Source organism: Rhipicephalus microplus, chromosome X (assembly GCF_043290135.1).
Source record: "Rhipicephalus microplus isolate Deutch F79 chromosome X, USDA_Rmic, whole genome shotgun sequence".
NCBI classification, from domain to species: domain Eukaryota; kingdom Metazoa; phylum Arthropoda; class Arachnida; order Ixodida; family Ixodidae; genus Rhipicephalus; species Rhipicephalus microplus.
The window spans coordinates 140,096,082-140,112,394 of NC_134710.1; the positions used below are offsets into that span (position 1 = coordinate 140,096,082).

At 46.0% G+C, this 16,313-nt stretch overlaps 2 protein-coding genes across 7 annotated transcripts in view; one reads left to right on the forward strand and one right to left on the reverse strand.

The window, feature by feature from the left end:
* Positions 1-16,313, forward strand: part of LOC119176559 (uncharacterized protein KIAA1143 homolog) — a 47,331-nt gene that overhangs the window by 15,682 nt on the left and 15,336 nt on the right. The window lies entirely within an intron of this gene.
* Positions 1,500-16,313, reverse strand: part of MEP-1 (zinc finger protein MEP-1) — a 49,680-nt gene continuing 34,866 nt past the window's right edge. For all 5 annotated transcript variants that reach the window (XM_037427917.2, XM_037427915.2, XM_037427916.2 and 2 more), the window contains 2 exons: positions 3,869-5,696; positions 1,500-3,777 (listed from right to left, as the gene is read on the reverse strand). In XM_037427917.2, coding sequence (XP_037283814.1) covers positions 3,073-3,777; positions 3,869-5,696 — 2,533 coding nt within the window. In that variant the 3' untranslated portion in view covers positions 1,500-3,072. The remainder of the gene's footprint in view (positions 3,778-3,868; positions 5,697-16,313) is intronic.

The following is a 16,313-nucleotide window of genomic DNA, read 5'->3' on the forward strand; positions in this document are numbered from 1 at the left end:
GTACCAAGAGAATAGTTAATAAGCAAAATATATAAAAAATATTAGATTTGGCTATTGTCATCCTTTTCTCTGGCAATCCTACTTTCAACATTGTAGAGTTCCTTAGAAAGATTAAAAAAAAAAAAACTGCCAAGACTGGCATTGTTATACTGTCCCCTTATAATTTTTTTTTTTAATTTCATACTTCCCCAACTATCCAAAGCACTTTTGTGTTGATGCCCTTTAATTGGGGTCAGAGTGGTTAAATTTTAATAACCAAATGCTTATTAATTTACCTGATTTTTCTCTGTATGTATGCGACCTCTTGATTCCCCCCCCCCCCCCCCCTTTTTTTCCTTCTCTGCTAAAAGGTTTTTCTACAGGTGACAAGTACAGACTTCACCCAGTGCACAGTGTTGTTCGTTACTATAGTGGCCCTCTATTTTCTTATAAGGTAATGCTGGGGCAATATTCTGCAAGTGTTCATTAGGTAGACTGAACACTTCAGAATGCACCCTTTGGCTCAATATTGAGGGTGAGCAGGCCAGCACCAATAGTAAATGCTGCCTTTAATCTATCCTATTGGTGCACATTGAAATGGACAGTCCATTTAGTGGACACTTACAGAATGCCACCCCTCAAGGCTGCAGGTAGGTCCAAGATGGTGTCCAGGAGCATAGCAAACATATGGTTGTACAGAACTGCTTTGCATGAACGTGTTATGTACATTAACTTAACCTGATGCACTTAGCTTTCTCATGTTTGTAAACTTCGTGTGCCATGTAGCTAATCTGATGCACCTGGGCAAATTGCAAACAACTAATCCATTCATAAACGGCATGCACTAACATCAAGGTGCTGTTTTTCTTTTACTGCATCGCATTGGGAGTCTAGGCAAAATTGGAAATTTAGGCTACTATACACACACTACGTGCAACTTTGTTGGCTGATTACGCCATCTGAAATGAATGAAAACATTTGCAGTTTTCGTTTATGCTGCAAGTGACATCACTCATGCACTGTCAGCACAATGCATGTCTCTTAGGTTGCATGATCCTTGCTGCAATGATTTGGTACAAGCAGCTATTACAGGATGTTGCCCCATACAAAAGACAATCTTGCCCTCTCTACATTGCAGTGGGCAACCCTGCACTGGGTGCATGTGGCCCTGCATAGCATTGACCTCTGCATAATTTATTGCTGCAACATTCCATGAATACTATGCCATTGTGCTGCCTTGCTCACAATTGCAATATTAAAGTGAATTGTTCTGAAGTTGCAGACATAACTGTGCAAGCCATTTAACTATCACAATACAAACAGGTTATGCTAACAGCGAAGAATTTTTTTTTTCATAATTCGCCATGCATCCAATTTAGTGGTGCTATTTAATTATTTCAATTATCACCCACAGTGCTTTTGTCATAATAGTTAGAAAGACAATCATCAATGAAAATTATGTCTGAGAAGTTGTGAAGAAGTGTTTGAAACATTCTAAAAAAAACTAAACTACTACAAAATACCTTGCAATATGATAGTGTATTTACACACTTGGACAAGAAACCTGTGCATAATATAGTTGACTGCACAGCATTATATTGGCTTGCACAACTTCCAAAACCAGTTTGTACATACCAAGTTCATATACATTGATAATCAAATTATACGTAACATAAGGCAGACACACATAATGGCCACATTCATGTGAATGTAAGAGAAAATTTCCAGCCAGGAATCTTATTCCTGTATTTACAGATGCGGGTTTAACTTTTCAGAGCAATGATAAATGCAAGTTTTGACCTATGAATGAGTGAGAAAGAGAAAAAAAAAAAAGAACTTAAAGCATGTGTTATGGTGATGCCAAAGATATAAAACACAAGACTACTGCTACCTCACATAAAAGAGGTCTATTAATTATTGGAATGCAAGGGCACTTGCAGCCATAAACCCCCACATTCACACTACACCAGCCACACAAACTTCATTCCCTACATGCAGCTGTACCAATCATGGACTTCTAGCATGTTCACACCTCTCGCATGAAAGTCCACTCACAAACACATCCATCATGCAGATGCAAAAATTGCTATATTCAAATCCTAGAACAGAAAGAACCAAGCTAGTTCCCAAAGTTCGATTCAATCTTGTCTGCAATATGCAAACAGTGCAACATGGCATAATTAATGCTAAAAGCACACTACTACTTTTGTCAGTGAATCTCTTGTTTTAGTACTTGGCTGTATCAACCAAGCAATCTTCATTTGAAATATTCAAGCTAGAGGGTGAGAATGCAACATTTAAAAGATGAACAACCACAAATGCTCTTTACAGATTTAATATAGATAACAAGATTTACAGCAGTTCCAAAAAGGAACTCGCACAAAATCAGCTTTACTTCATCGCTATGTACAGAAAAAAAAAGAAGGGGAGGATGCCATTTTCATCATTTGACGAGTGTGGTACAGATGGTGGAAAAACATGCTTAAGAGCAGTGCATGAGTATTACTAAAAAAAAAAAGGGGAGGGAGGGGAAGGTAAAAGAAAGTATATAGCAAGGAAAAAGAAATGATTCAGCACTCAATTGTAAAGTTCATACTATAAAAATAAGGCATGTTAAAAGTACATTAGGTATAGCTAACAAAAGTAATAGCGAACCCGAGATCAAATTACTAAATAAAGCTGTAAGAGGCAAGCAAAAAAAAACATTATATAAATATAAATATTTTTCAAAATAAATGTGTCGCACACCAGTTTTTCATATGAGAAAGTAACCACTCCAGGGCTGGATCTCTGCAGCCAGTCCATGTGCAATTCTCAGGGGAGGACTGAGGATGAAACCATCTCCGAAGCACAACTACAGTGAGTGTCCTTCCTTTCCAGAAGTTAAGAATAGTAAGGGAGTGGCCAATTTAGAAGCCATTAACTTAGTAGCCACTATAGCAGGAAATGGTGCAGGAGCAACGGTACTGATGGTCACACGTGTTCATTCCCCAGTCACTTGATGCCACTAGTGCACTCGGGAGACCTCTTTTCAGCCAGGCTCCGAATGCCACGAAAACATTTCCAAGACACTCCTAAGCACATGGGTCACGGTCACTCCCCATCAGCCTGCTGGTCATCCACATCTGGCTTTTTCAAGTCTTGTCCACCAGCATCTTTCGGGCTGTGGGGCCCATCCACATCCATGGGTTCCTGCCGGGTAGCATCCTCCTCATCATCCTCCTCGTCATCTTCTGAGCTGTCCTCATCACCAAAGTCTGATGTGTGTAGCACAATCATGCCGTCGAAAGAGCACAGGCACCGGTCGCATTTTTCAATGTGGCACACACGAACATGGCAGCGCCGTATGTGCTTTTCCTTCAGGTGTTCTGCCAAGTCCTCCACATTCTCCTTACAAGTTGCACATCGGCTGCCCATAAGAGGCTCTGCTGCTGGCTCCACTGATGTAACAGGAGTGGCCACCTTTGTGGAGGCGTTGTCCTCCACCTTGGTACTCGCAGAAGTAGGAGGTTTGGGTGCAGACTTTGCTGGCACGTTGGCAGTTTCCTTGGGCTCAGGCTTGGCTTCCACCTTTGTAGAAACAGTGGCTGCTTTTGTAGGAGCTGCGGGAACTGAAGGTGGTGCCACAGCTGGTCGCTTTGCAGGCCTGTCATCTGATGCAGCAGCAGAAGAACGCTTCATGGCCCCGCTGTGTACTGTGTATACATGTGTTTCGAAAAGCTTGTAAAGGTTGAATGTGGCTGTGCACACTGTGCACTTGTAGGAGAGATGTGCTGGCTTCAACACCACACGGTGCACCTGCACACACAAAGCAATGTAATTACTTAAAAATAAACTGTGGTAACAAAAAAAAAAGCACTGTGATGAAAATGCAAATCCAGTTTCTCACCTGACTCATGTGGGCAACCAGCTTGGAGGCATAGATGCGGCCACACACAGTGCAGCGACCCCCATCTTGGCCAGAGTTGGCCAGATCCTGCATGTTGGATGTAACCAAGCCATGAGCACCAAGCAGGTGGCGCTCCAGCCCTTGATCCGTGAAGAAACGCCACTGGCACTTCTGACAGTTAAGCGGCGGGCGTGAAGCGAGCATCTTCGGATGGATCTTCACCTTGTGTATCCACTGCATGTGTGTACGCAATTGCTCCAGGTCTTTTATATAGCCATCACAGATTTCGCAGATGACAAAAGCTGCACCTGAACCACTAGATTCAAGGATTACAGGTGTTCGTGGTCGCTGGCCTGGTGGGGTTTGTTGTTGGGCTTGCAAAGGTGCTGCAGCACGAGGGCCTGGTCGTGTACTGCCATTGTTGGCAGGTGTTGGCGCACGGGCAAGGGTCACAGTCAGCTGTGGGCTTCCATTAAGCAGTGGAATCACTTCAGAACCGCTACCAACGACTTGGAACACTTGGTTAGGTACAGGAGGAGCTGGCTGAATCAAAGCTAGCCTAGGACGTCCACGTCCCCGGTTCTGATTCAAAGATGCAGTTGACGCAAGCTGCTGGTAAAGTGGTGGGGCTGCTCCTCGAGGACCTGGAAGTGCAGGGGATCCATTCCGGCTCAGTGCATTGTATGTGCGGTTTTGGCCACCTTTAGCTGGAGCTGTAGCGTTAGTGCCTAATGCCAGAAAGAACTTCTCATAAGTTTTAATGTCTTCTATAGTAATTGGCTTGGCTGTGACTCCTGGAGGCTGAAGGTCGCCGCCATTTGGCAGCTGATTCATGCCATTGTTGAAATATTTCTGGCAACGGTTGACATGACCACTGGCTTTAGTCTTAAGGTTGGTCTCGAAAGGACAAAAAGGGCACTCGTAGAACTGTGGTGGGGGCTCCATAGTTGGCATTTTGTTGTGAATAGCTTCCATGTGGAACACGACGGCCTTGGCATCGCGTGTCACAAAATTGCAGAAACTGCACTGAAGTTCCCGTCGTGATGTAAAATGTGGTGTCAGTAGGTGGCCTTCTAGGACGAGACTTGATTCAGTCTTGAAGTCGCACACTCTGCAAGGCTTTGCCTTGAAAGTGTATGGGGCATTGGCAATTTTAGCTTGCTGGTGTGCTTCAGTCAACCTACGGTGTTCCTCTATCATCTCTTGCGTACGGCCACCTGCCTTCTTCATTTCACGTTCCTTAAGCCGTATTAAATCTCGGTTGAACAATTCAAGAGCCCTGCTCAGTCCAAGACCAATTAAGAACTCCCCAGCTGTGCTCTGGAAAAAGTCAGTTATAGAGTTGCCCCCCTTTCCTAAAGGGGAAACTCTTTTCTTTTCAGGTTTTTTCTCACGAGCTGCGCCATTTTCAGTAAAAAACTGGTCTGGTTTCTTAATAAGCAGGGGAGTAACCAATGATGGTGCTTCTAGCAAAGCCTCTGATTCTTCCATGCGAAAGTCACCACTCTTTGGCATAGACACTGGTACATACTTGCCAATTTTTACATAACGACGAAGGAACTTAGGAAGGCCAGGCTGCACTTTCTCTTCTTCATCCCCTCCGTCTTCACTTTCCTCTTCCACTGGCTGTTCCAATGCTTCTCTGCATGGCTTGACGTCAGCAGAGTTTTGAGACTCCTTTGTAGGCATAGAGCTATCTTCAGCAACTCCATTGCGACCTGGCTCAGAACTAGTCGAATCCTTATCATTACTATCATCTTGTCGAGATGCCAGGCTATCGTCTTCTTCTGTCTTTGCATTCACTGAGGTGTCTTCCATATTATCAGTGCTGTATAAAAAGAGAACAAAAAAAAGATTCAGTAAGTATAACTTGCTGGCTTAACAGGACATCTAAAATCCATTCAATTTTCACTATATGCAGTGTTGCTACCAATGACTTCTGAACTGGAGCAATCTAGAGCAGGTCATTTCACATCAGAGAGCACACTGGAGTAGATAATTTCACATTCTAGAGTGCAGTGTAGAATCATGTTGCACTTACAATGGTACACTTAAGTAATTATTATGGGGATCTTATAAAGAGCAGAATAAAAAAATATCTCAATTTGTTGCAAATCTCATAGGGAATCATGACAGTATACTAAAATTAAATGGCTTCTTCCCCTCCCCCCTTCCCTGTGAGTTAAGCACATGAAATGGCTGCACTAATAAACTATAATATTGTTGTGCATGCCTGGAAAGAAAACGAAGATGGCTGAACGTGCTTGGCCGCCCCAAGCTGGACCAAGAGGGAAGACGAAGATGCTGCGATCATCAACCTGTTGGCCGATCCCGCGCTTCTCTTCGCGACCAAAATAAACGGCCCCTTTAGCCATGTACGTCCTGGTCCTCTTTGTGCGCAACAGATTGGTGGAGGTGCTGGGTAAGACAAACCCAACGACGAGAGCTTCACTACCAGGACTTCGCCACAGCCGCCGCTGCCTTGCCGGACTCCCGCCTGCGCCGATCGTAATGCCCCAAGATCAGCCATTTAATGCTTCAAGGCCAACTCCAATGGGTTCCGTGCCATACTACCGAGTCCCACCAACCTTCGGAGGAAAACCGGGAGATGTCGACGCGTGGCTCGTCCAGTACAAGCGAGTCAGCAAGTCCAACGGCTGGGATGCCGCCGCCCAGCTCACTAATGCGGTCTTTTGCCTTATGGATACTGCGCTGATCTGGTACGAAAACCACAAGGACACACGTACGCATGCTGTGCAAGTAAGACTCAGGATTCAGTTAGGAGATTGCGCCTTGCATGCGTTTGTAGACATGATAAACATGTGCACAAAAGCATGGAAAGTTTGCTTTGTAGTTTCTGCCTCAAGAACACTAACGACATCGGACGTTTTATCGGACGTTTTTCTTGCAGAGCTGAAAGCGTGTTTTGGAGACTCAAGCATCAAACGGAAGCGGGCTCAACGCGTGCAGCTTCCAGGTGAGACATGCACCACGTATATAGAGGATGTGCTGAAGCTCTGCAAGGTGGTTGATGCTCAGATGTCAGAAGAAGACAAAGTAGGACATTTGCTGAAAGGCATAACCGAGGATGCCTATAATTTTTCTCGTCGGAAAAGAGCACCTGAGCTCGGTGTCCGACGTCATTCAGCATTGCCGAACTTTTGAACAGCTCAAAATACTCAGGATTGCTCCAAAGTTCGGCCGGCTCACAAATGTTACAACGGTTGCCACATACCTGCCAAGTTCAAGGATTCTGAATCCGGGAGATTTTCGCAACGAGGGGGGGGAGCATTAAAAAAAAACAAGAACAAACAAACAAGAAAAACATTGTGAAAAACAAAAGGGGGGGAAAGGGGTCTCCATCGCAAGCGCCAACATCAGCGTTGCGGTCTTATAGTGACTAGGAGTGGCCGAACACACGAGGGTAGATTTTTTCATTAAGGTGAGAGTCTCCAAGGATCAACACAAATAACAGAATCTATTTCAGTCAAAACAACTCGCGTGTGTCCTCCTGGGACACACGTGAACGGACGGGACGGCGTAGCTGGCTGCTGCACAAGCACCGCATTGCTCACTACTAGATTCTTTTGACAGGAATGCCAAACGCATCTGGCCCCTTTTTATTGCGATAGCAATTATATGGACAGTACAGGCGGTTTTTTGCCACCGCCACCGTCCGTCACCGTATATGTATACATATCTATATATATGAACACTCAAAGAAAAAAAAAGCCGCCTGCGCTCGGCGCCTAGCTCGCCGCGATGCGCCAACATGTGCTTATCTCTCGCGCATTCTTTGTCCCGCGGATAGGAAGGGAGGTAGATGCTTGTGCGCACGCGCTTATTCTTTGGGAGGAGGGGGCGAGGGGGAATCGTGTGCCTTCGGCTTTCACTGAAACGAAAGCGTTAGTTGCTGGGCCCACAAAGGTCACTTCGGTCTCTGCACAGGCCCCTTTTGCGAAAACAGCACACTTTTCATACACAGCGAGGTGTAACAACTGAACACTTGTTAGTTTGTACTCATCAGTACCTGTGATTACAAATCGTGCATCGTGTTTAAAGAGCGCATTTCGTGTCGAGCGGTAAACGCTGTTAGTTCGCTCTCATCCTGCGAGTATCGTTTTCGTGCGTCATTTGTGTGTGAGCAGCGCATTGCACGTTTCGATCTGCTTGCCGTTTTCAGCATTACATTCGAAGTTGTTGCTGTTGCATTCATTGCTTCGCCCTTGCGGCGAAACGAACATTTTTTATTTTCAGGTATTTACTGTCTTTAACCTACCGCTGCGTGCCCTCAGAGCTTGTAGATCGCTATCGCATTGCCGCGACCGCGGTTTTGTGCGCGGCAGTAGCGGCAAATGCTGGTTCATTTTACAATCCCCATGCGCTTGGCTGCTCACGCACCTTCAAAACTAAGTCGTTTTATGCCATCTACGATAGCATCTGCCGCTGGTTTGTCCACAGTTTGCGGAAAGCAGCGTTGATTTGACTGGTTGAGCGCACACTTTCGGAGTTCTCTCAGTTATGTCGTCATCACACATGATCGTGTCAAGAGCGACTGCAGTTTCGTCCTCAGCGGTTGTGGCAACGACACTCACATGCACTGTAGAAGACAGTGCGTGCGCCGGTCGCACGCGTACTTTCGAAGCTTCGAGTACGCTGCTCTCGGCCTTCGTTTGACGGTTTCCGTAATAACGTTCGTATCAACCGCCGCAATTAAAAATGTGTTCGGAACATTCGAATTGAGGCCCAATGAACATTGTAAAATTTGGCTGGAGAATTTAAAATCAACATTGTAAAATTTGGCTGGAAAATTTAAGAATTGGTATCTGCCGCGGTTTCGCATCACTGAGATTATATTGTACATTTACATTAACGCCTCTTAAAATCATTTATAATAAAATAGGGTAGGTTCGAAAAGCCTGGAGCGGATTGAGCTGCTTTTTTGTCAATGTGGCCAGATCAGGCACAGAAATTTCGATTTTCGGGAGATTTTCATGAAAACCGTACAACCGAAAAAAAAAAAAAAAAACCCGATCAAAATCCGGGAGTCTCCCGGCCAATCTGGGAGACTTTGGCAGGTATGTTGCCAGCCTCGACACGAGCTCCTGCCCAGACCTGTCCTTGGTGATTCGACAGATTGTTCGCGAAGAACTTTTTTGCTGTGGAGAGAAGACACATTCAGCAGTCGATCATCATCATCATCAGCCTGACTATGTCCACTGCAGGACAAAGGCCTCTCCCATGTTCCGCCAGTTAACTCGGTCCTGTGCTTGCTTCTGCCAATTTATACCCGCAAACTTCTTAATCTCACCTGTCCACCTAACCTTCTGTCTCCTCCTAACCCGCTTGCCTTCTCTGGGAATCCAGTCAGTTACCCTAAATGACCAGCGGTTATCCTGTCTACCCGCTACATGCCTGACCCATGTCCATTTCCTCTATTTGATTTCAACTATGATATCCTAGACCCCCGTTTCTTCCCTAATCCACTCTGCTCTCTTCTTGTCTCTTAAGGTTACACCTACCATTTTTTTCTTTTTCATTGCTCGCTGCGTCGTCCTCAATTTAAGCTGAACCCTTTTTGTAAGTCTCCAGATTTCTGCTCCGTAGGTCAATAACGGCAAGATACAGCTGCTATATACCTTCCTCTTGAGGGATACAGGCAATCTACCTGTCATAATTTGAGAGTGCTTGCCAAATGTGCTCCACCCCATTCTTATTCTTTTAGTTAATTCAACAAGAAGTGCACTATTACCTATTTCGAAGCGCTGCTTTCTTCCAAGGTTGTTGTACATTACTTTCATTTTCTGCAGATTAATTTTAAGATCCACCTTTCTGCTCTCCTTGTCTAACTCCGTAATCATGAGTTGCAATTCGTCCCCCGAGTTACTTAGCAATGCAATGTCATCAGCGAAGCGCAGGTTACTAAGGTACTCTCCATTAACTCTTATCCCTAACTGTTCCCATTTTAGGCTTTTGAAAACCTCCTGCAAGCACGCGGTAAACAGCATTGGGGAGATTCAGCAGTCGATCACCATTCTGTATAAGACCAACATTTGGTATATGTGCCATGTGAGGCTGTGACTGCACCGCCGCCTTCTACGACCACTTGACAATCGATGGTTAGTGCAGCAGCTGCTGAGTGCAGCGCACCCCCACAGCCAAGGAGAGCACCACGCTTGCCAGCTCCTCGTCGTGACCGGCGCCCTCAGCATCCGCCTTCTTCGCGACGCCCGGTCTATCCCTATGATATACGGGACGAACCAACCCACTACGCCAGGGAAGACAATGTTCGATTCATCGACGAGCAAACAGTGTTTCGTCCTCTCACAGTTTGCTACTCCTGTGGTGTCCCAGGACATATTTCTCGATTTTGCAACCGTCGACGTGTAGCCCCATGGTATGGCCACCCACCACACTTTGGCACGACCTTCCAAACGACTTTGTGACGACTCGCAAGCAACGCACTATGGCCCACCACAACACTTTACACGGTCGTCTGATCGACCGCACGGACTTTACACGGTCGTCTGATCGACCGCACGACACCCGAGGGAAACACACCTGCTGCCTCGTGACGACTACTGGACATGCAGTCTCCGGAATCACTTCTCTATATCTGACAGGAGCTTGATGCCTCCACCGCCTCGTGTTCCCCGTTCTCCTTCACCGCGGCGTCGCAACACGTCTCCTTTGCCACACGAAAACTAGCAAGCGCGGCCGATGGAGGTGAGGTCGCCGGAGATGTGCTAATATCAAAAATACCTCCTGTGTTGACGCTCAAGAACAAAGTGCGTGTTTTTGTTGACGATGTGCCTGTGATGGCTTTGGTGGACACGAGGGCAACAATTTTTTTCACGAGTGCGTGTTTTAAAGATACCTTGCGACGGAAGGTTTCATTTAAATGGAATCAAACTTCGCAGTTTTGCGGAGTGAGTGGTGAGCCACTGCATCTTGTTGGCGTAAGTCAAGCTGACGTGTTTCTTGGAGGCCACGTTATCCCAACGAAGTTTGTGATTATTCCGCAGGCTACACATGACGTTATTTTGGGTATGGACTTTTTGAGGGAGTGTGGTGTCGACTGCCGTACAGGGATAATATTCTTGAACGATCACATTCCGCCAGCACTCTTGGAAAGCCCTATGGATGGTGAGACGGCATTGTGTGTCTGTGGCGACACTATTATAACACCGTTATCAACCGTTTGTGTACCTGTTCGTTGCAGGGACGGCCATTCCGGCAACTTAGATGCCAATGTAGAACCAGTATACACCAACTGCATGAAAAATAATGTGTTGATCCCACATTGTGTGGTGTCGATCAGATGTGGACGCGCTGGTTTATGGACTGTCAATTGCTCCACAGAGCCCGTGATGTTACCAGATGGTCTAAAATTAGCCGTCATCAGGGGACACCACAAGGCCTTATTGGTGACCGAGCTTAGAGATGTGCCGGAAGAGCATCGTAGTCACAGTTTGGAAACGGCTGTTCTGTCAATGATGAATAAGTCGCTAAACACAAGTGAACGCCAAACAATGGTGAATGTACTTTCGAAGCACGTCTCTGCATTCGACTTTTCGCAGACAGACAAAGCGCCCTTAAATCCCTGCTTCTCGGCCATGTCACACCATCAACAAGGGTTTGGCCAATCCGATTAGACAAAAGCCATGCCATGTTTACCATCCGAGCGGTGGATTATTAATGAACAGGTGAACGAAATGATTCAGAACGAAGTCATTCAAGAGTCGACGAGTCCATGGGCAGCTCCAGTGATTCCCGTTAAAAATAAAGACGGATCCTGGAGATTTTGCTTCGGTTGTCGCCGATTGAATGCTGTAATGAAAAAAAGACGTGTACCCACTTCCACGTATTGATGATGCCATCGACTGTCTACATTCGGCCTCTTACTTTTCCTCTGTAGACTTAAGATCGGACTATTGGCAAATTCCCATGCATACTGAGGATAAAGAAAAGACAGCCTTTGTAACCCCTGACGGCCTTTTCGAATTCAAGGTGATGCCATTTGGAATGTGCAACGCACCGGCGATGTCCGAGCGATTTATGGACACTGTTTTTCATGGCTTGAAGTGGAGCATTTGCATGTGCTATCGCGACAACGTAGTCATCTTTGGCCGCACATTCAGCGAACACAATTCACGTCTGGATACTGTACTGACTTGCATCAGAAAAGCTGGCCTTGTTCTTAACTCAAATAAATACCACTTCAGAGACCGACAAACCCTTGTTCTCGGACACCTAGTCGATCAGGATGGCATCCGTCCAGATCCCCAGCAGACATCAGCCGTTGAAGCGTTCAGTGCGCCGAGCTCTGTTAAGGAGCTCCGTAGTTTTCTTGGGCTTTGCTCCTATTTTCGCCGCTTTATACCTAAATTTGCCAATGTCGCGTATCTGCTCACATGTTTGCCACGGAAGAATATTCCCTTTGAGTGGACTCCAGCGTGCGACTCCTCTTTTCGTGAACGTAAGTTCCTCCTGACGCCGAAGCCTGTTCTTCAACACTTCAACCCATCCGCTCCAACAGAACTGCACACGGATGCCAGCGGCATAGGAATTGGTGCCGTCCTAGTTCAATGCTACGGTAACCGCGAGCACGTGATCGCATACGCAAGTCGCTCCTTGAGTAGGCCTGAGCAGAATTATAGTGTCACAGAACAACAATGCCTCATGGTAGTATTTGCAATTCAGCGGTTTCCGTCTCGCCTATATGGACACCCTTTTACAGTCGTCACCGACCATCACTCATTGTGTTGGCTCGTCAACCTTCGGGACCCTTGAGGCCGTCTAGCGCACTGGGCACTTTCGTCTCCAAGAGCATAGCTTCATAGTCTCGTATAAAAGCGGTGGACGACACGCAGACGCAGATTGCCTTTTGCGCATGCCACTGAGCACTACAGAGTGTGACACCAATGACCTTGACCACCTCGTAGCTTCTGTGTCACCAAAGTTTCCCGACCTCAGTACTTTCAAAGACGAAAGTACACCAGAATATCACCGCTCTGCACAGCTTCTACAGCATGCCATTTCTGTGACTCCTGTATAAAAAAAACTTTTTCAGCACTGGCGCACGTTTCCTCCTGGTGGTGCCGTAGAGCTTTCGGACTGCGATTTCAAGTGCTATGCACGACGATCCTACGTCTGGACATTTAGATTCTGAACGGATGCTCTACTGTGCTAAGGAACGCTTTTATTGGCCGGGAATGTGACAGTCCGACGAGGTGTATGTGGCCAGCTGCACGCAGTGTCAATGCCACGAACGCCCATCTATTGCTCCGGCTGGTCTTCTACAGCCCTTGCCACCTCCAAGCACACCTTTCCAACAAGTGGGCATTGCACACCTTTTCAACAAGTGGGCATTGACCTCGTGGGCCCTTTCTCAAAGTCAGCTAAGGGCAATTGCTGGATAATTGTATGCATCGATTACCTCACCCTATACTGCGAGATGGCGGCCATACCAACCGCAACTGCCAGCGACATCTCTGTGTTCCTGCAGCAGCACGTTATCCTCCGACATGGCCCACCTCACGTGATCATCAGTGATCGTGGACGACAATTCACGGCAGATAGAGGAAGAGCTCCTTTGATTGAGTGAGTCCCACCTTCGTCACTCGTCGCCATACCGTCCGCAAACAAATGAGCTCACAGAGCGCACCGACCACAAGAACTGGGATGATGTGCTACCATTTATAACGTGCGCGTTCAACACCGCTAAGCACGAGACAACAGGCTATAGCCCTCTTTTTTATGTACGCACGACGGCTGCGGCACACACTCGACACAGTTTTGCCATTCTCGACGCACAAGAACCTCTCTGTCGCTGAAATCCTCTGCCTTGCAGAAGAGGCGCATCGTATTGCTCGTCTATGCACTTTGGCATCACAGGAAAAATCGAAAGCACGCTACGACGTCCGCCACCGGCCTGTAACTTACCATCCAGGCGACTTAGTGTGGCTCTGGACTCCGGTACGAAGACGCGGGTTATGTCAAAAGTTCTAGGCCAGATATGACGGACCGTTTGTTGTTCTCAACAAAATCACTGAAGTCACGTACACAATAGCTCACCTCGCGAGAAGTGGTAGAAGAGCTGCTAAAACCCAACCTGTCCATGCCGTTTGACTGAAGTTGTACACACCAAGGTGAATAATTACCTAACCCGGCGGGCTTCGGCTGCAAGGGGAGGAATGTTGCGCATGCCTGGAAAGAAAACAAAGATGGCTGAACGTGCTGGCCGCCCCAAGCTGGACCAAGAGGGAAGACGACGACGCTGCGATCATCAAACTGTTGGCCGCTCCGGTGCTTTTCTTCACGACTAAAATAAACGGTCCCTTCAGCCGTGTACGTCCTGGTCCTCTTTGTGCATAACAATATAATAATATCTGGGGTTGTACGTCCTGGAACCATATAATTATGAGAGATGCCATTGAGGAGGGCTCCAGGAATTTTGGACCATTTGGTGTTCAATGTGCACTGACATCACACAGTCAGAGGTGGAAGCGGGCTTCAGTCTTTTGGAGCAGCTTTGGAGCAGTAAAAGGAGTGTTTTGGAGCAGCTCTTTAGCACCAGAAGGAGTGTTTTCGAGCATCAAAATTTAGTTTTGGAGCAGATTTCTTGGTTGACACATCACTGTTAACTATATTTTTGTTTTCTGTTTACTTTTTCATCAATACAAAAAATTTATTGGTTTTTACTAAGCATTCAAAGCTTATCAAATGACTAGAATTACCCCAAATATATATATATATATATATATATATATATATATATATATATATATATATATATATATATATATATATATATATATATATATATATATATATATGTATATATTATACCTTACAATATCAAAACTGAAAGCACAGTAACTAAAAAAAAAACGGCGCTCTGAACAGCTACTCAGACGAATAAAAATATAATGTTAAAATGCTGCAATGTTCAAAATGTGGTAAAAACACCACATCTAACATCAACTCAAAACTAGAGATGAACTAATATAATAAGAGTTATCATACTAAACCAATAGGGCTGTATAAAAATAAATGTAAAAAAATGTATGTTCCAGTCATCCCGACATGAGAATGGTGAAAAAATTAAGATGGGCTCACCGCGCCACTGCTGGGTAATTAAGTGATTTTTTTCATTAGAATAGGAACTACACGGGCACTCGACATGTTTTCGCAGTCAACGCCATGTTCCGCCTAAACTAAAAGTTGGTCATTCCCTGCGCATCATACGTTCTACCAGCGCGTAAAATTGCGCAAGCTGGGGTCGTGGGCACTGTTTACGCAGAGATTAAACGAGCCGACCGATCTTCATCACTCTGAAGGCGCAAGCGATAGCATCTCGCCGCTTGTTAGACCTGTCGTCCAATGCTCAAGCAGAGATGAAACACGCCGCCGGTCTTGAACGAGCATGAAAAAATACCCGGGGGAAAGGGGGAGAGGAAACGGGTCGCTGGAGCAGCAGCGGTGAACTTTGATTCTAAGGGCATTGTCGCAATAAGCTGGCATGCGCCCTATAGGCACGCATCAGCGCATGGCTCGCAAACAGTTTAACGTGGTGCGCTTTCAATGGAAAGACATTGTGCGATAAGAGCATTTCTCCCTGGAGCGGCCGTACGTCTTTTTTTGCACCAGCGTTTTGTAGAGGCAGCAGCCACTGCTTTCATGAGTGAACCTTAAAACGAAACATCACTTTACAAGCAATACAAGCTGTAGACTAATAGCAGCAAACCAGAGCATCGGCCATCGATAATCTGCGAAGCAGAAAAGTGCGTCGGCACTTACACATGTGCCATTGAAGATTTTTGCGTTATTGCTAGTGGCTGCTCAAGCTCCAGAACCAACTCTGGTGTATGCGTTGTGCACGTGATCTCATAGGAAGGTTCTAAGATTATCTAGATTGCTACAAGCAATACACGCAGTAGACTGATGCAGCAAACCAGAGCGTCGGCTGTAACCAGAGTAGCAGCTGCATAAGTTCTAGAACAAACTCTAACATCCGCATTGTGCGCGTAACCTCATCGGAAGGTTCCCAGATTACCAAGACTTTTCACAGTCATTCGAGCGTGGTTTGCGCAAGACACGCATAATGGCGTGGTAGCAAAAATAGAAAGAAAAGAGCGCGTGCGGCATTACGGTTAACAAATTCTTGCTATTGCAGTCATCGCTTTGTCGGTGACGCTGATTTTAATTTTTTCAGTTTATATAATTTGGCTAACAGCTTCGCTGTTAAAACATATAATGAGGTATGCACACAAACGCCACCTTAACAATTAAGATTCATGCATGAACCGAAATACGACGCAACAGAACTATTTTGGTGTCCTTTGTGTAGCCCACACGTGTTGCTCGGTCGATGATAGAACTCGACTAAATTTGGCTTGCACATGGAAACTGCCACTGAGGCGCAGCACTTCTACCCCTGCAC